Source organism: Lates calcarifer, unplaced genomic scaffold (assembly GCF_001640805.2).
Source record: "Lates calcarifer isolate ASB-BC8 unplaced genomic scaffold, TLL_Latcal_v3 _unitig_4082_quiver_1320, whole genome shotgun sequence".
Classification (NCBI taxonomy): domain Eukaryota; kingdom Metazoa; phylum Chordata; class Actinopteri; family Centropomidae; genus Lates; species Lates calcarifer.
Window position 1 is genome coordinate 1 of NW_026116692.1, and position 27,467 is coordinate 27,467.

The following is a 27,467-nucleotide window of genomic DNA, read 5'->3' on the forward strand; positions in this document are numbered from 1 at the left end:
GAGTCGACTCCTGAAATCAAGGTAGTGAACACACTCTTTTCACACACACGTTTTTATGTAAGTGCGCTGAGATAGTATTCAGACCCCTGTACTTTTTTCACAATTTGTTATGTTGCAGTCTTATGCTAAAGTAAAAAATAAATAAATAAATCTAAAAATCTGTTTTTCCCTTTGTCATTATGGGGTATCAATTGTAGATTGATGAGGGAAAATGTTTTTTTGTGATTATCATTATTTTAGCATCAGGCTGCAACATCACAAAATGAGGAAAAAGTGAAGGGGTCTGAATACTTTCTGAATGCACTCACCATCCAGATTTCAGTCTGTTTGTTATTGAACAATAAAGAAGATATTATGGGGCACCTCTAATCTGAGATCGAGGAAGAGGAAAGAGAGAGAGCAAGAGAATGTTGAACTTTAAGTGTTCACATGGAGCTTTTTATACACACCACTGTAGTGTTGAAGTGCTGCAATGAAGCAGTGGGGTAACATATAATTTCTTTGTCACTGTAACCGAAAAGTACATTCCAACATTTTGTTTTAGCTCTATATGGACACAGAAGTGTTTTGTGGAAGGTTTTATCCCTTTTTGTGATTGGAATTGATCCTCATGTATGAGCTTTGTCTGTGCTACCAGACAGTGGCAAGGAGAGAGCGGAGGCGCTCCCCCTCTGTGACCACCGGCAGTGGGGAAAGAGAAAGAGAGAAAAAGAGCCAGGTTTGTTTGCTTGATGCATGATCAGACTGAACCGCTGTTGAAACCAGCTGACCCTAATACAATTGTATTTAAATAATAATATAATATATATATATATATATATATATACACATATATATACATATATGTATTCATTAGCTCTCATGCTGGCCGCTTGGCCATCTTTTTAGTACTGGCTTTTATTTTAGAATTTATACCTTAACATGCAGTAACTGTGTCTTTTCTTTGGTGGGGATCAGCACTCTCCTCAGGACAAAACAAAGATGGAGATGGTGCGAGTGAGGAAGGTTAGCATGCTCTTGAGCTGTGTTCTTGCTGACTCACCATCCTCATCCATACATCAATTACACATCAAGAGATATAATTTGCTTTTCTGTTGTCTTACGGTGCTGTTTTTACTGCTGAGACACCAAGTGTTTGAATCTCTTGATTGTTCTATGATTCCTGGCTGTTTGTCTTTGAAGGCTTGTTCATATCCTATCAGCTGCATAAAAACTTGGTCTTGGATGAAGAAGAAATCGATTGTGCAAGTTATTAAATTGGTCACCATCACTCCCTTTACAAAACATTTTTATTGTATAAAACCAACTTTCTTCTTCTCCAGATGCAAAGATACAGTTACACTGGTTAACAAAATAAAATTTGGAAGAGGGAGTATACCTGTGGCTGTTGTATGTACTCACATGCATTCATTTCTATTTAGGAAAAGCCCCATTAGCGTTGACTGAATCAGTCCCTCCAGGATTTTGCAAATGGTTCTGTGATTATTGTGACCAAAAATGTTGGATTCTGCAGTGGCTTTATTGAAAGTGTAGCTTTTATTATTATTATTATTAATAATAATAATAACAAATAATATTATTATATACAGTTACATATACAGTTATACAGTACTATATATATATATATATATATATATATATATACTATATATATGTATAATACTTCTTAACTCCTTTAAGATATATCAATAATATATATATTATTTTATTTATTTTTTTTACAGATCTGATAACAATATGTTAGCAGATGTTCTTCTTTAATATAAATCCATAATATAAATACATATTTTTGACAAGGAACCCTTAACATTGGTTATTTGGTTATATTTGTTATTTTGACCAAAATATGCAGTGAGCAGGACATTTTACATTAGCAAAAAAATGTCAGTGCTCTCTGGTGGAGTATTAGGGCAACTGTGATCAAAACATTAGAGAAAGTCATAATATCATGAGAATAAAAATCCTAATAAAATCACAACTTTAAAAAAAATACAATAAAATTTAGCTCTTGTAACATCCTTTTCTTTCAAACTATTGTAACTTCATTCTAGAAATCTTGCCATTTTTAACACTTAACCTTATATAAAGGAGACATTACATGCTGATATACTGTATATACTGTAGATGATGAATTTAACACAGCAGAGTTGAACGTTTAGCAGCTGGTAGCCAGATATCTCCCTCAGAGGTTGGTGAATATTGGGCCAGAAACATGAATCCAAATGAATGATAATGTTGATCTGTAATTGCTGAATGTGTAAACAAGAGACTGTTTACCAATGAATGAAAAAAAAATGAATGTGCTTAACTGATATACATGATTGGTCTAAACTAAAAATGGGTAATTCTGAATAAGCTCATATGTATCAATAAGATAATCAATCACTTTTGAAAGTTTAAGACTCAACAATTTTCATTTCATTTCATATTAAATAAACAAATTCCTGAAGTGACTCCTCCAGACAAGCAGACACACACTGATATCTCTCCTCCTGAGCACTGCACTGCAGCAGCCTTTGCATGCGCAGCATGCAACTTTCACATACAGCAGTGAGTATATCTTCCTGGCTTCTCACACATGACTGGCTGTGTGTAGCTGAATTCTCAGTTTTGTCACTTGCTGAGCTGGGCACACCGGGAGCTGCAACTCCACACCGCTTTTATTTTTGTGATTCATGTCATTGCCATGGTCAGTGCTGCTCGCTGTTCACCATTGCAAATTAAATATTAAAATGTTTGTATCAATTCTGCATTATTTTCAACCAGCTCTTCCCTTTTTCCTAATTTCCCACAGAAAAGAGCTAAGAAACTTGAGGGTGAAACTATTTATATCAGGCATAGCAATTTAATGTTGGAGGTTTGTATCTTCAGTTTTCAGATTATCTGTTCTGGCTGTTTGCCATCATGTTTTTCGTCCTGCATGGAGTTTGTGTTGATTTTCTTTTGCTTTGACACCTCTGTTTCTCTTAATTTCTTGCCTTGTTTTCAGCTTAACCCTAAAGGCTTGGCATGCACTATTTTCCTCTCTGATTCTCATGCAAGTAGCTTCACTTCACTTTGACATTGTCATTGTCATTTTCTATTCTATGAAATATATGATTGGGAAAGGTCTCTTTTTGGTTTAAACTGGTACTGCAGATTGGTCTTAGGTACTGAAACAAACAATTTATAAGTAAAAATGTCTGAGATGTAATCTGTTCTAATGGTCTCAACTCAATACTGTTAAAGTGATCTTTAGATGGGGATCTAAAAGAGAAACCAAACATCAGCGTGTCTTGTTACAGTTAGAAAAAAAAAATCCAAAAGCATCATTGACGTCCTGGTTTTGAAACAGCTGTGATCTAAACACACAGCAACTCAGGAGGTGGTTCAGGTTTTTATTTAATGTGTTCAATAATTTTAGAAATGAACGATAAAAAACGTTGATGAGGCTGTTTGTACGACCACAACAATCTGATGCTATTTCAGTTGTGTGTCTACTGTATCTCACATCATAAATGCTCACATCATATCATAAACTGAGACACAGAATACCATTGGAAAGCAGCTGTGGTCAACAGATACTATAAGAATCACTTGTTATTAGCAATTTGGAAGTGTTCCTGCTTTAACTACAATAAACACTATTTTTTATGCTGATTTAAACGCCTCTACTGTTTGGGGCGCGATTAGTTTAAATGGTTTATTTACATTTTAAGCATTATTCCATCATTGCTGCACATTTGCTTTGTATATATAATTTGCTCCTGTTGATAAACTTAAAAAGAAAGTGGTCTGTTGTCAGCGTACAGTCTGACACACAGTTTCCACCAAAATACAACTTGCTTTGCACTGCCTCTTTTCAATGGACCTCCCACCTGTGCCTCTCTCACCACCTGTGCACTGTGCACTCTATGCAACATATTACAGGAAATTACCAAACTGACAGTAATTTAATAATAATTTGATTGAATGATAATTTGAACCAGGACTATGAATAAAGAAGGCTTGTGTTTTGTAGGCTTTGCATGAATGGGAGTTAATGACTGTGAGAATCTGTTGGTTCTGCGTACCAGCCACACAGTAGTTTCAGTACCTGACCTGCTGTTTTACCATGTTGTCCACAGACTCTCTTCTCAGCAGACATTTTGACGCGTCAAAGCAGGAAAAGCACAGGTGTAAATAGTTACATTAATGATGGCTCAATTCCATTAAGTGTCCTAATAAGCCATCTCAGTGAGAGAGCATGCACAATAAAAGAGGCTCATCTAAATGGAATGCAGCCATCATCAGTGTTATTAATTCTACCTGTGTTTTCTCTGTTTAAGTCAAAATGTCTTCTGTGAAAAGGATCTACTGACAGAGAAGATTAAACAGAAAATACTTTTTGGTTGTTTCCCAGTTGTATATGTCTCAGTTATGTCACTAACAGAATCTGAACACTGCTGCTGTTGTTCTCATTGGTCCTCATGGTTACTGAGGACTCCCAGTCTCTTTTCATTTGATTAATTTACTACGTGGACCTAAGACCCTTGCAATGCTCATGCTGTGCTTTACTGTCTGTCTGTGACTCTGTATTTCTGTCGCCCTGATTACTGTTATCACTGTGCCATATGACATTCTGAGTCCATATGATTTCAGAAGAGAGGGATGACATGTGCTTACTACAGCTTGATAAAGTGAATTTCCTCTTTTAAGGCTGCATTAGAGACTACATGTATGATAAAAGGCATCATAGTGACAAACCTACAAGTATTCAGCAATATGCAGCTCTACTATCTTGGCCTTTTAAGTTCAGTTTAGCTTTTTACAGCCATATCATATCAGGGAATGACTTCAGCCTGCAAATTATGTGACATGTCACCCCCCTTCTTCATGTGTCTGTGTTGTATCTCTATTTGTTTTTCAGCCTGCCACCTATACACCCTGGCAAACAGTCATTTAAATATACAGTAGTTACCCACAGTTTGGATAGTTACTTTGTCAGATCAAAATCCCACGTGAACATAAAGCAGGCTAATAAATAGACAAAAAATGACAGCTTGGAGGTGCCACACAAACAACACCTATCATCCAAATCAACCATAAAATTTCCTTCAAAAATAGCACAGTGTATACTTAAATATATGTAGATATTTAAGTTGATCCTTCACCTTGGAAAACAGGTGTGTATACATAAACAGCCCGAGCCACTTAATTTCTTTTACTTCCTTTCTTAATTTACTGAAATTGCTGGGAGATTGCCGTATTCAGTGTGCAGACTAACTTGCCTTTTCCTTATTTGCCTTTGTCCTGCACCTGTACTTGCGTTCCATCAAACCTGCTCACCATATGCAGGTTTTTCAGAGAAATTTGAAACCTCCTGTGTTCCTTGTTGTTTCAAATCTCCTCTTCCTGGCATTGATATAAGTCATAATCTGTGTGCCAGTGAAGCAGTGCCTAATTAGTAACCAATAATCAGGAGTAATACTTAGCGCCTGTGCTACTCAATCTTTGTTATCATGAACTTTCAGTGGATGAAATATGGATCACATATCACAGGAGATAAATGATAACTCCTCCAAATTCAGTCTGGTGGTCTAGTTTGTCTGAAAATATTTTCCTTCTATGACCTCAGTGTGTCATTGGGAATAAACAGACATAATCATTGTGCATGCTTTTGAAATAACACAAAGCTGCACTGCATTTTAAAGAAACTTTTGTCGACATATTGAAAGAATGGCAGATTGACTTCTTTTTCCACATTGGAAGATTCATTATTGTTGGCTGTTCATTTCATTTCATTATATAAAAGTGCATTTTCAGTAGCGTGCCATGCTCTTTTTACTCCCTTTTCACCCATTTCATTCACATCTTACTGAATCATTTTCTGTCATCCTGTTTTCTCTCCCATTATTGTCATTCAGTCTCTTCTATCTACCTATTCTGACTTTTACATTCTCGTTGAAGGACCTGGATAAGACCCAAACTGAGATCATGCGTCACCACACTAGCATCAGTGAGCTGAAGAGAAGTTTCATGGAGTCTGTACCGGAGCCTCGGCCCAGTGAGTGGGACAAGCGTCTTTCCACCAATTCACCTTTTCGTACAGCAAGCATCAATGGCCAGCTCCAACCAGCGGTGAGTCCAGAAACCTGAGAAGAAAATGCACTGCAGCAGTACTGTTGATTATTCTTGAGTACACATCATTTCATCCACAGTGTCAGCTTAAGGTGTCTTTTTCATGTGACACAGCTATGCTAGCAGCTTCTTTGGCTTCCAGTCTTGCGCTATACTAGTCTTAGATGTGCTAAGCTAGGCTAAATCTTTAGCCAGCCTATGTGCTGGACACTCAGAGGAAAAACATGTCAAATGCATATTTTTTCTAAAATATCAGACTGTTCCTTTAAACCACAGTATTTACTGCAACAAACACAATTTGTCACTTGAGCAGGCCAGCTCCGAAACCCTGAACAAACTCTTGGCTAAACTTTGTATACTATCTAACTAACTAGCAGGCTATTTGCTACTAACAGGCACTTCAGCTAGACCTCATCTGCAGACTATAAAAACACTTTAGGACAGTGATTTAAATTTGACATCAAGCCCACAATGGGAACTATGATTCTATCTGTGTTTGTCATGTATTATCATCACATTTGTACAGACACCCTCTGATGGTCATGTGTTAGGAAAAACAAGTTGACACCCATTACTTTCATTTGATAAAACCCTGTCACACATCAATTTCAAGATAATTTTATTTTACACATTTGCTTCAGAATTCTTTACTAAATGCCTTTTTCACAGAAGACAATTTTACATGTCCCAGGAAATAAATGCAGGTGTTAAAAAATAAGTGAGTGTTGGCTAAAATCCATGTAGTTGCTTCAGTTTTAGGTTCCTGATACTGTTCAAGATGGCTCACAGTCACAGTGTCATGACTTGCTGGGACATTTAAACAGAGCAGTGCCATTGTTAATGTTATCAGTAACAGCCTGGGCTTTTAATGCCATGACAAGTCAAAATGTCAAACTGAAAAGGGGCTATCTGTACACACCAGTGCTCCACCTATACTCAGATATGAGGACATCTGAGTGGAGGTCAATGCCTGTGTGTGTCAATTAAAGACAAGAACAAGCAATGCATAACCAATATCAAAGGAAATATTAAAGGATTTCAATTAAATTTTTGACAGAGGGTTCTTCTATCAGCATTAAAAATGTGAGGTTTTAATTTTTTCCTGTAGTATTGCATAATACCACACAAATTAAAATGAATCAGATTACCACAAAGGAAATACTACAAAGACAACAGCAGTTGTTCGCTTTGCATGGTTGTATGGTTTGTATGGTTAGTTATCAGATCTTACCAGTCTTTAGGTGTAAGTTCCCACTATTTGTGTATAATGTTTACAATATGTACAGACCTGCATGGAGATATGTTATGGGAAAGACACATACATGCATATGGTATTGAACATAAATATATTGTTGTTGTCCATGAAGAATAGAGCAGATGTCCACAATGTACTTAATCATCTAGAACTGCTCACTGGTCCTCCACTTGGTGGTGCTGTTGGCTCTCTCCATATCATTCCACTGCTTTAGCATGACAATAACTGCAGTCACAGAGGGACTAGACTACACTTTTTTTTAGACAATTTTTTTTTATTTTTGCCAATGTGAAGATGGCATGTGTGTGTATGTGTGTGCAGGGGAAGATGCCCACAGTTGTACCTGCACACAGAGTAGTTGATGGCGTGTCTGAGGTAAAGATGCTCTGATCTAGTACTTTCTGACACAGGCTGCAGAAGGTCAACACTGTCCAGCGTTTCTTCATGAGCAATATAAAGAATGGCACTTGAAGGCTATGGCCATGGCCTACTTTTAATAAGCAGCTATCCAACTTAAGCAGACTGTGCTCAGCTGCCAGCAAAAAGGGTTCAGTATGCTTCAAACCAACTAGTCTGTGTAAGTGTTGCCTGAACATATCAAAAGGCAGAGGTGCTTATACTTGTCCCAAATGGAAACACATGCACACTTGAAGGTGTAGAGCTTTGCCATCACAGAGAGGAACAAGACTTGATGATTTATGGGTTCAAGGGTGGATACCTTGGGACAATCTCTTCATGGTGCTGTACTTGGCTATTTACAAGAAAAGTGACAGAAGTAGTTGTGTGAAAAATGGAAAAAAAGAGTTTGTAAGACAGATTAAAACTGCATACCTTCTCACCTCCACACACCTGTCCGATCACTTTATCACGTTGGTTTTGGAAAAGTTGCAGAAACTGTTAGATGCAGTCTGCCTGAAATGAAGTCGGAAACGACAACAATTGTTTGAAGCATACTGGCACCTTTGTAGGTGCCTTGTCCTGGATCCCACTCCCTTTAACCCTAAGCTCACGCCCTTACCACTGCCTTTGCTCTGTGAATGGCTACTGCAAGCTTTGTCATCTTGCCTGATGTGCCAATCAATCGCATGGCTGGGTTAGTCCTAATAATGTATTCGCATGACTCTTGTGCCTGATGTGATCAATGAAAGAGTGAGAGGCCGAAGAACACAGGGAAATAAGTTAAAGAACAATGATTAGTAGCCAGAGGACTGACACCCATCCCCTTCCCCCCCTACCCCCTCTTCTGTCTCACCCTCCAAATCCACTTCTCTGTATCTGTCCCTACCTGGATGTCTTTATGTGTCCTTTCTTTGTCTCTGTCTTGTACCTCTGCCCCGTCTGTTTTCCTCTCCTTCCCCTTACTCTGTGAAGTCTGGGCCTGTTTGGGCCCTAGTTAAATCCCCAACAACTCCATCCTCTTCCTCACAGCTTCCACCATCTTTTTCCTGTTCGCTCAGACAATGACACTGAAGGTCAGAGAGGATCTCAGTCCTCCAATGTGCTGTTGTCTCCCACCCAAAATTTGAAGACACAGTTTCTATCCCAGACATGGGGTCCTGCACAATAACCATCTTCCTTTTTTTAATACTCAAAAATCCAGCAACAACGATTTTTTTCGGCCTGAGGCACAGTTTTGGTAATTTTATATTGCTATATTGCTGAATGCTAGGAATTATGATGACACATGAAATGAAGAAACAGAAATAGTCTTTTGCGTCACCATCTGCCAGGTGGAAATTCTTAGATTCTCCCTGAGCTGTTAGATTCTTGCAGGCCTAAACACAGATCTTGCCTTGTGTGCAATACTACATCCCCATCACCTCCGCAGAAGTACCGTAAAAAGGTGATTCATGGCAAGCTCTTCCAGAGTTAATGCCAAGATGCCAAGATAATTGACAGTCTGTTGGTGCATTGTAAAGCAATGCAGATGACATATTATGGTTTTGCCAGCCCATACCAGTCAGATTTTCTGGTGTTCTCTCCTTCCTGCTGGCATTTGGACAACTTTACACTGCCAAAATGGTTTGCACTAGCTATCAGATAGCTGACTTAGCTGTCAGAAAATGCCTGTTGTACTCCCACCATGGAGCAGAGATTTATTAATCCTCAGTTCACTCCTCTTCCCCCCCCTTCCTTCCTTCCCCTTTTTGCCATCATAGCTCTGTCAAAGGTGGCAGCTTGATTAAACCACCTTACTGTCCCTGCCCTCTTTTTTTACAAACTACAGAATCTTTCAGTGGCTGTTTTTCTGTCTGAGTAACTCAGTTAGAGCTCATTCTCGGACTAATTTGATTTCAATGAACATTTGACATAAGGCCTGTTGTCAATAATGAATCAGTTCACAGTCCTCCTCCCTCTTTGTTTCAACAATCATAGCTTAGTGGAAACAGTTATGTTCAAATTATTTCAAACAGTAGTAATTACCCCTCTGCTATGCCCCCTTACCTTAGTTACTGCTGCTACACCTGTTGAGCTTTCCATTCCGCAGCACTGGCATGCAGTATGTAATGGTAACAGTGGCAGATTTGCCACCTTCAAATTATGTGGTACTTCTTGAAAAAATGGTCCCTTTAATTCGCAGACCAAAGTAGGCATCACATTTTTTGTCAGTGACCATAGACTTTTGCAGCTGAATGATCAACTGTGGCTGCCAGATTTTAGCAGCTGTAGTCACCTACCTTATTAACTCCTAGTTTGGCTGACTTAAAAATGTGAATTAAATATCAAAATGAAAGCCCAGCAAAGGATCTTAAATGTGCATTTGATGGCTGCATACACAATATCATGCTAACTCGGTGCAAACTGAGGCAAAAAGTCAGCTTCCTGGCCAGTTGACAATCCATGTAGAAGTCATGGAAATAAAGGAGAAACTTTTTTTTTTTTTTTATTGCAGGGTAGAGCTAGTTAGCTCTGGAATAAAAGTACAGAAAAAAACACTTGCAAACCAATATAGGCAAAATATAAAAATATTTTCACTTTCACACTAGAAAAGGTCAAACTTCACCAAATCCATAAATAGCCAGAGAGGGCCACTAATGTGTCTGAACTATGTCTTACACAGGGCATTTTCTAACATCACCTATAACTCCATATCATTTGATTAATTAATGATATGCTAACTCATGTCTACAGAGGTAATGCTACATTACCACTGTAGATAGTAAGCTAGTAATCTAAGCATGTCAATGTTACTGGCTTTCCTAAGAGCAGATAAATACACTGCTCTTTTATATTTAGCTTTGGAAAGGCAATGATTAAGACATACCATAGTTTTTAGATGCCTAGTATTGATCTGACTAGTGACCCATGCGTTCCATTTTATCATGTGGACAAATCCAAACCAGAGCTGCTTTGTATAGTTACAGTTGTTAAACTATGACTGGACAATTGCTCATTAGGGTAGGGCTTTAGCAAATGGTCATTTCCCTCAATGTACCCATATAGTTGACAGATTGGAAGGAGTATTTATAGGGTTGTTTTAATTCCTCTGTAAGATCACACACAGTCTGGGTCCATACAGCAGTTTGTTGGTTTCAAATGGAACCATCTATAGCCTCTGCAACTGTCACAATTATAACCACACAGAAGCAAAAAACAGATTTATCCTGTTCCATATATCAGTAACTTACATATGGCGTTTATCTATGGCTCCCCAAAGCTCATGGCATGGAGTAACTGTGTGATTTTTGAGGTGAAGCGAATTGTCTGTACATGTTATTATTTTTCTCTCTGGCAACAACACAAACAACTTCATTAAAAGTTGTATGAGACAAGGGATTGCAGGGACGAACGCATGTCCCCTCCCTGCTAATTACCCTCCATAGCCTTCCTTTCTTGTACCTTCCCTACAGCATCTCCTTCCTCCATTTCCTTGTCCCTCTATCCCCCTTCCTCCCTCTCCCGTCAGTTGACCATATTCCACTTCTGTGTTCATTGTTATCTGTCTCTCTTGGTCTGCTGCTGCTGAGCACAGCGAGGGAGGCAGTCTCTGTTCGGACACAAGGTAAGAGCATATAGTTTGTCCCCAGTGCCAGGGGGGCCACCACTGTACAGGCATGACTGCCTGCTGGAAGACAATGAGGACAGTGAGGTTGATTGGGTTGATGATGATGCGGAGGAGGAGGAGGAAGAGGAGGAAGAACAAGCTCATGGTCACACTCTAAGGGTGGCTATCAATGTGCCAGAGGAGGGAAGGAGCTTGGATAACCCATGTGAGCTAAACCCAGCCAGGCTCAAGCACTCCCGGATGTCTTTCTTTCTGTCAGGGCTGCTGGTGATGGCCCTGACCATGCTGTGGCTGGCCTTTATTTAAAAGATACATAAGTGGGGAAATGCCTAAACACTTAATCCTGCAAGGTGCCCCTAGCCACCTAGAGACTTCTTCATTCAAGTGCTGTTGTGACCCTCTGTCTACCTGAGAACTATCTGCTCTATGCTTGCAATTATTTCTATTATACTCTTCCACACACCACATTTCAGCAAAAATGGCTGGACTCAAAATGAAATTTTACTCTTTAAAGCGAGCTTATGTAACTTTTGCTCAACAGTGGCCACTGTGGCCATGAGTAGATGACCTTTGCTAAGCCCCTCCCCTGCTTATTTACCGTTGCTGTGCTATGCCTGTCAACCTCTTTACAATGATAACTGCGGCAGATTTATTAGTGACATATCCATAGCAAATCCATATCCTTTCACATAGAAGTATTCAAAACAACCTATTCTCCTCTTTACCTAAATCATCAGTTTTACTGACTGAAATGACAGCTGTCACTGGCAGAGTTCATTTGCTTCTGCTAGCTAACTAACTATACCTCAAGTGCTTGAAAACTGTCTCTTGCTGAGTTGTTTTTAACCAAGAATGTATCCACTTACATACATGACAATGTATCCATATTAAAACCTGAGTCTAAAGCTACTTGTCCTAGGGTTTTAGAAGTGGAAATCATGACAGACTTTGCTGATTTGAATCCCTTAATTCAGTTCTGTTTAAAGAGTGGTAGTCACATACACTCTGGCCACTCACGGTTTCACTAAACTAAATGGTCACATTGCTGTTCAAAGGCACTTCGGTATATACTTACATAAGTGAACACATCACTGTTCAAAGGCACTTCAAAACAGTGTGGTGCAGCTCTGACTCTGTCTTCAGTTCTGCAGTATGTTCAGTCTCTTTCTGGTTCAAGCTGTCACATTTAGTTTAGTACAAATCTATACAAGCACTGCACATAAGATTTATAGTTCAGCACCCAATTGTTTTAGAGAAAGCTATCATTGTGATTGTTTGTGTGACTTTCACAGTGTTTTATTAAGCTTTTAATGAGAAAGTAACATACTCTGAAGTTGACAGCTGTCGGTCACCTTTGAGTAGCCCCACTGCTAAAAGCAACTGATTCAGTCACTGACACTGGCAATTCAGTGTTGTTAGTTAACTCCACTCTTTCACATGTAATGAATACATTTAAAGGCTTTGGGAATGAGGACAAACCACAGAATTTGGCAAACATAACACTGTGTAACTTAAGACGCTTTTCCAGGAGATATAGCTGCATTAGGGACCAGCTCTCACACAGATGTTCCAGTCCTGAAAAAAAGTCTTATGTAGCCTCTAATGCCACAAAATAATGTAGTTAATAATTTTGCTCCTTACTTGCCACTGGAATTAAAGTGACCAGTGTGATTAAGGTGACCACTGCAGGTAGTAAGCAGGTTTGCCAGGTATGCTAACATTAGTAGCGTATGTTAGAGCAGACAAACACACTGTTTAATCCACTCTTTACATTCTTGCTCTTGTGTTTCTGATTGGAAAACAAAAAGAAAAAGAAAATTAGTCCTCCTTACGATAGCCCCATGCACTCTGCTTCATCCTGTGAAGAAGTCCAAAGGCTGACAAACCTGACATGCCTAGTTATGGTTGCTAAGCTATCACTAGACATTTGCCATTCAGGAGAGACACTGAGCCAAAGGTCGATTACAGTGCAACGGTAAATGCTAAATACATGTCATGTAAAATCCCTGGTAATGTCAGTTACAGAATTGCCTGTCTCAGTTTACTGTTTTTAGCTAACATTAGCCACCGTCAGCTATTGGTCATATCAAGTAAGACAGTTGCAGAAAAATTTCTGGGTGAACTGAATTATGCAAGGGTGTTTTATATTCATTAGAAATTCAACCTTACCGATTTGTAAGAGAATGAAGTGCTATTTCCTATTTTAAAAGTTACATTCTCTCGCTTAAAGAATCAGTAAGAGGTAGCATTTCTTTTTCAGAACAAGAAAACCCTTTTCTCTGTGTTCTCATAATTGAAATTACTTACTTACTTAATGATGATAAAGACTTGCATTGTATATATAGTACAGTGTCCTTAGTAGTTAGTGTTTTTTGCTATTCACTGAACATCAGTTTAGTTCACTACAGGGATGTACTAAGATGCATGATGAATTTTGAAATATACTAATATCTCATATCCTTCTGTTAAACAGCCCTTGGACAACATTATATGGAGGAAGTATATTTAGTTAGTTGACCAAAGTTCTCTGACAGTGTTAAGAATCTGTGTGCAGCTTAGCAGACTGCTGTTGCAGCTGACATGCATTAGCCCTGTGTTAATCACGGACCAAGTATCAGCAGACAATCAGGCCAGGTATAAGTTTAGAATATATCAGTGGAGACAATGAATTACTCAGGAATGCATTACAGCAATTTCATACTTATCCACTAACTTAAGTTCAGCAAATATTGACTCTTAATTGTACCCATAATCTATGGCTGGATGAACCATAGAGATACTATGATGAACTATGATGTGACACTAGGATGATAATACAATATCCAAATGGAATACAACTACAGGGCAATGCAGGGCCATTATTTTTGTAGTCTTCCAGGTGTTAAGAACAGCAGACATAAGCAACATTTTCATTACTGACTGTTGTTTGAACAATTACTGAGCTATCTTAATCTTTAAAGGTTACAGATAAAGAAACAATCTTGGGAGTGCAGCACAATGGTGACAAAACAGTAATAGTTTTGACACAATGTAGTGGGTTTTGAAAGGTTTCATGAGCCTAACAGGAGAATTTTCTAAACCTAAAAAGAAACATGGCAAATCAACATATTAAGATAAGGTGTAACAATCATCAGGACTGGAGATATGCAGTTTCCACTGGATGATGAGGTCTAGCAACCAACAAGGATAAAGGGGAAATAATAGCAAGAAAAGTAAGAACTTTCAATACATCTAAATATGTAATACATAATGTTCTGAAGTAGTTGGCTCAGTACTGTCCTGCATTACTAATATACAATGCCTTAAAGTGAAACTGTTGTACTTCTTAAGGCATGGTGTACTTGTTTACATGATATTGTTGGTTATCAAAAACCTGTTAGTTGACTGATAAATGTGGTTTTGTATGTCTAGCTATGATATGCAACTTTTCTCTTTTGCATAGGCCAAGCTTGTCAAAATCCTGCTTAAAGACTTGAGACTCATTTTGATAAACTGCACACCAATTAAAAAATTCTACCCTAAAGGCCCAGTCACAGCAGCAATCACAGCAGCGAAATTTTGGATCGTTCAGTTCATTTCAATTCTGCCGTTAATAACAAGATCCTGTTGCAGAGGCGAAGTATACAGTTTTGACAGTGCTGACCTGCAGACACACACACAGTTCAAAAATTAAGAACCCATTATATCAGCTGTTTCCCAGTCTAATTGTAATTATGAATGGTCATGTTGTGCGAATCACACAAATTTGACTGCAGAACTGTTGGTGCAGTCTGTGTTTATTCACACCAAACAGCCAGTTAGCAGTGGCTAGCACCTGCTCAGATGGACAGAAGATGGACACAAGACACCAGAAACTTGAACACACCTTAATAATTTAGCACAAACTTCCTGGCACTATTTGATTCCCAAAAATACATATCAGTACACTGATATATGTTGACTGTACTGATCCTGTTTGGAACAGTCTTTTGACATACTGGCCTACATTACTACAGTTGTGTGAATGTCGACCACAGAGATGAATACAGTACATTCCAGATACTTGCTGAGAAAGGAACTATTTTGAAACCTGCCAGTACCAGAATGGTTAGTTAATAGCAGACATAAGGTCTGACTGGTTAAAAGTGAATGTGGGGTACATAACAGTTGATACAGTTCTCAGATGTTGTCTGCCTTTATTGTTGTTGCAGTATCTTTCTTGTTGAATGGTAGCAGTGACTGAAAATGTATGTGTGTCCTGTTAACAGAAATAAATGACCAAGTACGCATGGATTCCAAAAAATGCTAATGAATTTTACAATATAACTGCAAAGTGAAACATTTTAATGTTCAACACCAGTGTTTTTTAAGTTATTTCTTTTGCAACCAAAGCATGGTTAGGGTCAGGCAACTAGAACATTAAGATTAGAGAGACAAATGGTCATGGTTTTTGGAAAAGGAAATTAACTATTGGATCATCATCCGCACTACATGAAGGGCACACTACTTCCTGAGTAGGTCTTGAACGTTGGCATTTAATTGTCATGGCTGTCAGGGAAGTGGGCCATTCAGGAGTCTTCTAATAAGACTTTGTATGAAATCTCAGTTTGTACAGATCTACATAAACTGTCAAGTACTGAAAGTTGGCATCAGAGGTGCGATCAGATTAATAATCCTGTTGCTTATAGGGTGGTGCAGGAATGAGTCCTAAAACCTGAAAATAAGTTAGCATTTTAGCACTTCCAGTTCCATCGTTTCAAAATATTGAGGTCAAGACACAGAAAGTACGTCAGAAAATACGCCATTTGTGATTTTTAAAAGCTTTTATGTGTCTTCAAAAAGGTTGCTAACGAGTGGCTAAATGAGACTACAGAGGTTGTGGATGTCATAACGCTGCACACGAGAAGCTAGAAACTATCAGTAACTTTATAAGAACAAAGGCTTTTCTAGAGGAGGTAAGCGGCTAAATCAAATTACAAATTAGAAGCCTGATGATGATGACATGGACGTCATGCGACCTAGGTGTACAAATTCCCATTCCTTTTTTGTCGAGGGAACCAGAGTGATGCTATGTCATCCCTGCACCACTCTATTCTGTGATCAGATATTTCCTTTGAATAATATTTTTCAAATTCTGCATGACTCAATAGAAATCCAGATCCATCAGACCAGGCCATGTTTCCAGACTTCGGCTGTCCAGTTTTGGTGAGCCTGTGTCCACTGCAGCCTCAGATTTCTGTTCTTGGCTGACAGGAGTGGAACCTGTCATGGTCCTCTGCTGTTGTAGTCCATCCACCTCAAGGTTCAACATATTCATTCTGAGATGCTTCTCTGCTCACTACAGTGAGCCGGTCTGATTACACTTTTTCCTCATTCTGATGTTTGATGTGAACATTGACTGAAGCTCGTGACCTGTATCTGCAGGATGTTATGCACTGAACTACTGCCACATGCTTGGCTGATTGGAAAGTTGCATGAATAAACAGGTGTACAGGTGTTCCTAATAAATTGCTTGGTTTATTTCAGTTGTTATGCAGTATGAAAAGTTGCATACTTAGCTTTAAATCTGTCCGTGCAGGCGTTTAAACACTGCCCCCTCAACGGTAGAGGTAGAGAAATTGAAACCTTTTGGTTCATTTGTCAATACTGGAAGTACAGTATGTTGATGGTCCACTAAGCTGTTTCTTAGTGCTCCATATATTCTTTAATTTGATCTCCTTTTTACACCAGATCATTCTACTGCTGTGTGGTTTCCATAATTTCAAGACTCAGAATTATGTATTTAGTTTCCTGAGAACATTTTCAGGTTTAGTTTTAAAGGATATATTCTACGTGAATCAAGTTTGAGTCAGTTGACATTACATGATATACCAATTAGTTGGCTTTATTTTTCTTGCATCATTAGATCATCCTCTAAGATTTCATTGCCATATATAATGGATTCTTAAGTATAATTTCAACTTTAAGGAATGTTGTATCCACAGTATAGATGTTGCTCGAAGCCTTTAAAATGTAAATGTAGAACTGAAAAATGTATGACTGAATCGAAACAAACTCTGGGAAAGTATAATGTTTACCCTTTGAGATGTTGGTGGGACTGACATAATACAACATGTAATGTGTCTTACTACTTTTACAACACTGCTAATGAAATAAATACACTCATAAAAGACTGTGCATGCTCAGTAAATGTACTCAAACTATTGGTGGGTGTGTGCACATCTGTATGACCTGCTAATGATTGTGTCAATGGATTTTTGGATAATTCTGAATCTGTAAGCCTTTACTTTTCACTGTGACACTAAAGGAAATTACCACATTTTATTTTTTTCATTGTCTACTGATGGACTTTTCCTTTATTCAGCAAATGGATTTATTCTGTCTTTCTTGATATAGTGTGACTTTTCTAGTATTAATTTAAAGCTACATTAAGGTATGTTATAGTTTCTCTAAAAATATTAAATGCATCAAAAGTGAAATGTCTACATTTGAATATGTATAATACAGTTGTCTTTTGGTCAGAATGATTTATCCATAAGTTTCCTCTTGTCTAGTTTGTCTTTGGTGAAGGTCCTTTGGACTCTGAAGGGTATGTACATAACATTACCTTATGTGGGAGTCACCACTGCCACTCCCCATGTAGTGAACATCTGGTCCACTCTCTACCTTACACTACAGGTTGCTCAATCCACCTACTGTGGCTGAAAGGTACAGGGAGCTCAAAATTGTGAATTTGTAGTTTAATATGGGTTAAATATGTATGTTGTGTTGCCACCAACACTTAGAAATGTCACCAGTGGCTTTAAATTGCTTTTGTTATTTCTATACCTACAGTAAATGTCATAATCTTTATTTTATCTTACTTTATCTGGTTTGACAGGAGGTCACTGCTCAACTTCTCTGACAGTGCAGGGCTACTACAGGTCACATTTTTCATCACTTATTTCAAGTAACAAAGAAAAAGCACACATTTCATTCAGAAGCAGATACAAAACAAACTGTAAACACACTGTTTACTATAGGATGCAGTATTGTGAGTCTTGTCAGAGTTAAGTGGAGTTTTTGGTTATTGATAATCCATCAGTGTTCAGCATAAACATAGTTTACAATTGAGCTGCCATATGGTGTTGTCAGTTGTGGGTATTGGTGGCTCATCCCAATCTCATATACAGTTTATGGCTATGAGATTTTACTGCTGCTCTTATACTGTGTGCCTTGCTATACATTGCCATAACAATCTACAATACAAGCACTTTTTCTCTGCATATACTCTCTTGTCGCTGGGAACAATTAGGAAAAGACGTTATGTGAACACACATCACAGGATGAGGAGCTCAGGCATTGAGAAAGAACTTCCTCATGTTGACAGGAGCTAGTTGACATGGTTTGAGCATCTCTTTACGTTACCTCCTGGTCAGCTTTCTTTAAAGATTTTCTGGATATGTCCATCTGGGAGGAAACCTTGTGGCAGACCCAGTGACAGTCCTGGGAGGTTGCCTCTTGATCCTCTGGTTCCTGAGGAACTGCGGAGTGTGATGAGGTACATATGGGCTACCCTGCTTTCATCTGCTGCCACCGTCACCCAGACTCACATCAGTGGCAGACAGTGGATGAAAGGTTGACATGCTGATAAGCATGTATCACAATGTATCACAATGGCAAGTTGAAAAAAGCTCAGCTGGCTGCCATTGTGTTTACTGTGACTACACTGGTTGTAGCTACAGCAAGCATATGTTGTCTGAAAGTATCTGAAGTGCTCTATTGTTGCATTTTTCCTGTAAGTAACAGGGAAGGTGCAGTAAATACTAATAAGGCTGAGGAGTGCCTTGCTTTTTTGTTGTTTTTTTTTTTTAAGTCAAGCAATCAGCCAGGCAGGTTCTGATTGGTTGGAGTCGGAGCAGGAAGGAACAAATGTTGTCAGCAAGGAAGTCAAGAAAGGCAGACATGCATGTGTATATCTGCTCCAAACACACAAATTGTTTATAGTTGTTAACCACACACTTACAGAATTTTGTAGATTAAACTACCTGTCTCCTCTGTCGTAGATTTACTTTTCAGCAATATATTGGACATGGCATTTACAAGCATAGGTTGCAAGAAACTGTGCCCATCATGTTGAAAACCTATTTATGTGCAATTGTACTGTCAATTCATTAAGTGTAGCTGGTTAACTTTACTTTCAAGTTACGCCTGTTAACTAAAATGTATTTTGTCACAACATTCAAAAGCTTTCACTCTGCTGGCTGCAACCTCACTGAATGCTTGTGCCACTGAGTATGCTCACACTGTGTTAGTTATTTGTGTTGTGGCATTTCTACGGTTTTGTAGCATTAGTCACTCTGATCAGCAGTCAGTGAGTGTTTCAATAGTCAATATGTATCCTTTGGAGGAATGAAGGCTAAACCTATTCCCCCAGAGCCAAGGATGATAAACAGAGGATTCCAGTTCCCCCTGATACCTTCTCAGAGGATAAAACTAATGATGAGTTGACATATAAACCTCTCCATATTAATATGATGTCAGGTTCATCCTACACAACAAGCCCTAAGTGATTCTTATTTAGCTCAGTAGACTAATGTTAGAGCAGATGTGACACCTCATCCTACTGATGGCGTCATCTGTGTGTGAAATAAACCATAACATATTCTGTGTGGTCCTTTGATGGTAAATCCATGGGTGATATGAGTATGTTTCCTCCCTTTTTTAATAAAAGCAAAACTACAGCAGTTACCCCAGCAGTCAGTATTAATACATTTACATGCTTGCAGGACAGGGTATCATGTTTTCTGCCAACCAGTATGGTGGCAGTTAGAGGCCAAAGGACCTCAATCCAACCTTAATCCTGAAAGGCTGTAATGTGTCAGCGTATTTGAATTCATGTGTGGCAGTTATTTTGTATTGACAGAGCCCGCAGAGAGTTTGTTGCTGACTATTTATCTTATCCCTCCAGTCTCCGGTGCTAAAGACCCAGACAATCACCATCTCAGATGTCACCAACTCCCTGAGAGGAACTGTGACCTACAAGGACATGCCCCTAGTTCACACTGAGACCAAGACCATTACATACGAATCAGCACAGGTGAGGGGAATTCTGGGAATTGCACACAAACTTATAACTTTCACAAAACATATTCAGCTCTGATTAAATTCAATTCTAAATCAAAATTTTGTAACTTTGTATGCAGATTTATTTTTAAAGCTGTATTGCTACACATGTTGACATACAGAATGTTCACTGTAGGGGTCTGGCCCAGCCTGAAATTTTGACCTTTACCCAATAGGCATTACATATGTTTTTGTTGTTGTTGTTGTTGTTTGTCTTTTTTTTTTTTTTTTACATATCCATGGCTCCTTTCAGTTTGTTGAAAAAGCCCCTTGATATTGGCTCAATAAAATTGAACAGACTTGGTAAGATTTAGTTACAATGCTTTACTGGTGCATACAGTATGAACAAACCAATTTGCAGTCAGTTAAGTAATCACAAACTAGTTTCCCTGCACCTTGGTGGTCTGTGTCTAAGGAAGTAGAACTGGTGCAACAGGCAAATTGGTAAGAGCTTTTCAAAGTACTGCGATGTAAATGCAGCCATTTACCATTCCCCTTTAACCTGGACTCTTTGGATGTCCTGACGTACTGAGGCCCCACAGCAGTTGCCCTGCTTTGTTAGTAATCCAGCCTTAATTATTTGTATTTTCTATAAGGTTTCAAATTTACAATTCAGTCAACAATAACCATCCATGCATTGATAGCTTATTTTTAGAAATAAAAACATTTTAATTGACAATAAAGCCAAGGTTCTCAAATACTAAAGTATTTTCAAAACAACCAGTCACATAACTTAATCTTGATAAAACTTGTCAATAATTTAAAAACTTTGATGGTTTAGAAAATAAGTAAAGATTAAAAATTTAACTGGACAGGAAATGCCTGGGAAAGTTAGAGACATATTTGGTTAGTAACAAAAAAAGACCTGAGGTTCAATATCCAGCTCCAACGTCTTATAATTGCACAAATTATAAACAAGATCAGAGATAGCTGAGTGTGTTTAAACTGATTAACCTGTCTAACACTTAAAAGGTGTCTCTCCCACAGCCGGTGGACAACCTGGCAGAGAGGGACTCAGGAGTGCTGCTGAGTGCCCAAACCATCACCTCTGAGACCATCAGCACCACCACAACCACCCAGATCACCAAGGTCTGCTTACTTCATTAATAGTCCCACAGTCAGTCAATACAGATCAGCACAGTACCACTACGCTGTGATGGACTTAAATAGTGAGACATCAAGGGTCAATATCACTGGTGCAAGGGACTGAAAGTCTCTGCTTTCAATTGATGATGAATGACCCTTGACGTCACACTATTTAAGTATCTGATGGAGGGTAACCGAGCCTGGCACCTCTTCCTATTAAAATCAGGAATACTTTTTGTTGTTTTTAATGTGGGCTGGTTTGAGTATTTCTGCCAATCTCCTGGGATTTTCATGCACAACAGTCCCCAGAGTTACTTAAAATGCTGCCAAAACCATCCAGTAAACAGCAGTCATACTGAGAGAAATGCCTTGTTGATGAGAGAGGTTAGCAGAGCATGGCCACACTGGTTGGAGTTGAGAGAAAGGCTACAGTAACTCAGATAACCACTCTTTACAACTGTGCAGAAAAACATCTCAGAATGAACAACACATCCAGCCATGAGGCGTATGAGTTACAGTAGTAGAAAACCACGTCAGGTTCCACTCATCAGCTAAGAACTGACCTGATGGCTCTGGATTTCTGCTGAGGCAGCAGGTGGTAGAGTCAGAATTTGGTTCAACAGCATGAATCCATTGATTCTTGTGTCAGCAGTCCAGTCCAGTCCAGCAGTCAGTGGTGGTGGTGTAATGATGTGGGGAGTGTTTTCTTGACACACTTTGGGCCACTTAATACCAATTAGTCATTGTTTGAATGCACCAGCCTATCTGAGTGTTCATCCCTTTATGGCCACAGTTTACCATCTAATGGCCACTTCCAGCAGGATAATGCTCCATGTCACAAACTGGTTTCATGAACATGACAGTGAGTTCAGTGAACTTCAGTGGTCTCTCCAGTCAGTAGATCTGAATCCAGTAGAACACCTTTGTGATGTGGTAGAACAGGAGATTGGCAGCATGAATGTGCAGCTGACAAATCTGTAGAAATGATGTGATGCAGTCAAATCAACATGGAGCAGAATCTCAGAGGAAAGTTTCCAACATCTGGTGGAATCCATCCTGTATTGAGAACAACAGGAGGCCCTGCACAGTATTAGTAAGGTGCTCCTAATAAAGTGCTCAGTGAGTGTATTTTAGGTTTAGCATGACCTACACTTACTGAGGTCTGTACAAAGATGTACAGAGACTCCAGAAGTTACAATTATCAGAACTAACAATTATCAGGTTTTGAAGTTTAGTTCAGTTTAGTTCAGTATCAAAATAATCCACTGATAGCTGTCCGTCCATGGCAACATTAGACTTTCTGTTTATAGAAATGTATGTATACTCTCAAATGTCCCTTTGCTTTACAGTTTATGCATGTCTTGTAAACATCCATGTTTCCATGCATCACTGTGTATCACATTATTTCTAAACTAGTATTTCTAATCTATCTAGTCCTCTATTAAGAAAGGACACTGCATTTTATTTACAGGGTTTTCAGTTTTTCTTAGATCATACTCAGCCTGTTTCATCTCTCTATTATAGACGGTGAAAGGAGGGATCTCTGAGACTCGCATTGAGAAGAGAATCGTCATCACTGGAGACACTGAAATTGATCATGACAAGGTGAGAAATGTAAATGATGGAAGAGGAGAAGTGCTTTTTTTCATGTTTCACTGTTCACACTAAATCATGCTGTAATAATGTTGTTTTCCTCAAAGGTCTGTAGTAAGCAAGTGGCTCATTTATTGAAATGCGTGTATCCGTTAGAATGAGCCGGAATTATTTCTAGGCTCAATTTGCCTCATAGAGCAATTGTGCTCCTATATTAGTTAGATCTGTTCTGCGTGGAAGTCATTTTAATTAAACTCATAAATCGCATTCTTCTGAACAAACCTGGAATGCTGTCCTTTGATCACTACTCAGGCTTTGGCCCAGGCCATTAAAGAAGCAAAAGAGCAGCACCCAGATATGTCTGTTACCAAAGTGGTTGTACACCAGGAAACAGAGATCAGCCCAGAGTAAGATAGACTGCGCTTTTGGAAGGTGAGTGCACACCCTGAACCCTCCTTCACCCATCCCTTACCATTCTGACTGGTCTGACTGAAACTCTGACACAATCATGCAGACAGAGGAAAACAGATAGAAGATCACATTCCCTTACCCTTACCAAATCCTGTGGTTATCTGTGGCTGGATGTATTCTTAAACCACAAAGCACCAAGAACCAAATTTACTAAGGCTTTCGTGCCAGATGCAACACATTCTTCCCCAAACACAATGCGCTGTATTTATCAAACTAATGTAGCAAACTGGAGTCACAGTTTTCATGTCATTTTTGTGTTTGCAATGTGTACCACTCAGCACTGTGCATATATGGATTTTGAATAACAGAATTTAGCCAGCATGAGCCACATTTTTAAAGATATTTAAATGTGCATTTGGCTGCATTTACTGCAGTAACATCCATATCCACTTTGTCCAGTCTGGGCTGCGGGACCTGATGCTTGTTCCCCATCTCCCTCTAGTTTGAGTAAGAGTTTTTTTTTCAAGTGATGTTGGACCACATGGAATCAAGATAATTATTATCAATTTTCTCAGCTTTGTGATCAAGAACCTACCTGGACATGATGAGCTGCTGTCTTAGTAAACCACACACTGAATACATGCAGGTTGCTGTTCTCATGGAACTCATGGAAAACTGGTGCACTCATTTGCACAATCCCATTTCTTGGTAAATTTGGCCCTGACAGTTCTGCTTTAGAGGAAGCCAAATAGCAACATTTCACTGAAGTGGTTAAATACATTACATTGTACATGAATCATTATGAACCACTGAACATATGCTGGAAGCCACGACTGTAATTACACCAGCAAAACAATCCTGGCTAGACCAAGTAAAATGACGTAAACATGGCAATGGTGATAATCATGGCAAAGTAACATTACATAGCTCTTTATTATGACTCTGTTGATATTTAGTCACTGCTAAACATTCTGCTGTATTACACAAGTACATGTATGGATGTGGAGTGTGTTGTAAGAGTTTGGTTAAGTCTGTTTCAACATGAAACAAGATGTCTCAGCAGTATGAGGTATGTTAAGTAATGGTGCCCATGAGGCTTTAATTGTGGCCTTGTTTATGTGATGTTAAAGGGTCCAGGCTGGGGATCTGGTGTTGTTTAGCTGACTGACAGCCTGGTATGTAAACACAGTGGCCCTACCTCCCAGTCAGTCTATGCAGTGATTGGGCTGTGGGCCTTTCAAGCCCTCAGTGCAGTCTGACAGACTATCAAGACATGTAGATGAGCATAGCTAACACAAAGCTTCCAAAATAAAAGTAGTACAAGTAATGGTAATAGTAGTCTTGTAACAGCCTATGTAATCCAGCAGTGGAGAAAAACAATAGAGGCCTACAGACCTGTTCCTGTGTACTACAACTGCTGCTGTGTAACCAAATTTAGCTTTAATATTATTTTGGTAATAAAGCAACCGTTTACATTTCACATTTGTAGGTTTATCTTTCCAATTTCAAAATATCACGGACAAGAGGTCAAAGTGTGTATATAATGTATTGGGAAAAGTCAACCTGTTAACAATGTCACTTACATAGCTTGTTAGCAGTGGAGGTCATTAGGCCAGAGCTACTGTAAAGATAGCACAGGTTGGTGGAATTTATTGAAACGCCTTATGCAATAATACAGTTTACACACACAGGGTGTAATTAGCTGCCTTCACCCAAAGCATAAATCTTCACTTCCATTAACCAGGAAGCTGGCTTTTGTGTGTCCATGTTGAGAAACTTCTAGGATATACTTAAAGTTTACTTAGAAGCTATAAGTTTTCTGAAATCAACTTTGTAAAGAGCAGGAGAGGGGTAGGGATTTAATTAGCCTGTGAGATTACCGAGAGCTTAAAAGCCCCCATGTACCTCGGCTTTACTGGCATATTCAGTCAACTTCAATGTGTTTACATCAGAGTAAAGCCCAAGAGCAACCTCATTCCCCAACCATAACCATGACATCTTATAACTGACTTCAAGTTCTCTATATTCCACTGCTCTGACAGACATGCCCATTACACTGTGGTGTGTGACAGGGGCATTCTATACTTTAATTTAAAATGTCCACCCTACCTAAATAGAAGCTGCAGTGACCTTAAACATTTTACTGCTTTCCCATCTGGTTTTCATAAACAGAAAGTAGACTCATACTGCTTCATTCTTAGGCTTTTCTTGTTGCCACGATGTATCTGTTTTCACAGCTGCCATTATCATTCTAATGTATTTGCCCTGTATTAGCATCACTATACTGCTCAGCTATAGAGTCGAAGGCAATGTTAATGTTGCAAATGAATGCACCATATCAACATAAAAGACATAATGCAAAAAGCATGATTTAAATCTCACTTCAGATTCTGCTGTCAATTTCAGTTAAATTCTTAATTAGTGGCAGATAGCAACTGCAGAGAGCCAAACCTTTATTAGGAACAGTCTTATATTAGAGGCAGGGACAGAGAATATTTTATCATATCTTTGTGAATAGCTGCTCTAATTTGTTGTTACTTAGCACATCCTCATGTTTACCTGTTGCCCTCATAAATTCAGTATAATACATTTTTATAGCATAAATTCCATCAATACCACAACAGTCATGTCATGTGCACTCCTCTTTCACCTTTGCTGAGAAATGGTTTACATTAAAAATCTTTCAGGAACCTTAAGGGTCTTAATTCAGGAAGTGTTGAGTTGCATTGTCAAGAGCTTCACAGAGGTCAAAAAAGCCACTGTAGGGAAGCCATCAGAGTTAAAACAATATTTCTGGTTAAAGGAAAAAGTGTTTTCAGCAGAGCGATGATTATGACATGGTTCTGTTGTTGTGCTGTTGAAATTAGAGCTGTGAAAATGGACCTTTTACTGAATTTACTATGTGAACAATTACAGCACAGGTTATTCCACCACAGCTTTTGACCTGGCCTCCATTTGTTTTGACTGATCACTTTACTACTACTACTACTATTACTACTACGATTTGAGACTACACCTGATCTTCCTTATTTTATTTGAGAAACCATTATTACAATTGTTTACAGTATTTAGTTCATCATCAATTGATCAATTTATATGCATCTTTTTTATTTTCTATTTTTTCTTATTTTTATTCTGGGTGTTACCGTCCTTTTCACTCATGTATCAGATTGTACAGGTGTTTTCATGTGTTGTTATCTGACATATTCAAATTTACCTGTCAAAATCCACTAAAGATATCTTTCTTGTTTTTTCCTGTCTTTGGTCACCTGTCCATCCCTCCCTCTTTCAATCTACCAATACTTGGACCACACCCCAGACCTCTCGACTGCCCACACTTCTCCCTCCTTACTTGTGTCCCCATCACACCATTTTACCTCAGCACCCCCAGCCATTACACCCAAATGCACTGCCTTTTCGACATGAACCACCAGACCACATCAGAGGGAACAAGCATCAACACTGAACTAAGAACTTTAACCTCCATGAGTATGGAGTTCAGCATGAAGGAGACAGAGTCACCAGAAAATTCCCAAGAACCCTCCCAGTATTCCCCACAATCCCCTCTTGTTCCACGTACTGCCAAAAGATCAACCGCTGGACTGATGAAAATGAAAATATTTTTTAAAAAGACAAAATGAAAATAAAGTACAGCATTTGTGGATTATTCCTCTCCACTTTGTCTGGAGTTTTTAAGAAAATTTTCAAGGGCATTTGGTCTTTTAATCTTGAGATTACTGGTACTTTATTTTTCTACAGTTTTTCTTACCATCAGAATTGGTTATCAGTACCTTGGAGGTCAAGTGTTTTTTTAACAATGTGTTCCAAAAAGCATTAACAAAAGGGATTGTGGGTGATTTTTCTTGGGATTGTACACACTGGGAGTTGAGGATCCCTATCAAATTTTACCACGAGTTTGGTCTCATTTCTTGT

At 38.7% G+C, this 27,467-nt stretch overlaps 1 protein-coding gene across 3 annotated transcripts; it reads left to right on the plus strand.

Moving 5' to 3' along the window:
- Window positions 1-380: 380 nt before the first annotated feature.
- On the plus strand, window positions 381-27,094 carry LOC108896214 (protein 4.1). Of its 3 annotated transcripts, none has more exons than XM_018695254.2 (9): window positions 387-718; window positions 958-1,005; window positions 2,795-2,857; window positions 5,929-6,099; window positions 20,290-20,418; window positions 21,417-21,533; window positions 23,055-23,135; window positions 23,436-23,555; window positions 26,854-27,094. In XM_018695254.2, the coding sequence occupies exons 1-8, from the start codon at window positions 611-613 to the stop codon at window positions 23,532-23,534; spliced, it is 816 nt and encodes a 271-aa protein (XP_018550770.2). In that variant the 5' UTR covers window positions 387-610; the 3' UTR covers window positions 23,535-23,555; window positions 26,854-27,094. The 3 variants fall into 3 exon arrangements, with proteins under 3 accessions (XP_050924267.1, XP_018550770.2, XP_050924266.1); XM_051068309.1 differs by having other exon boundaries at window positions 388-718; window positions 21,432-21,533; XM_051068310.1 differs by lacking the exon at window positions 21,417-21,533 and having other exon boundaries at window positions 381-718.
- Window positions 27,095-27,467: the final 373 nt, after the last annotated feature.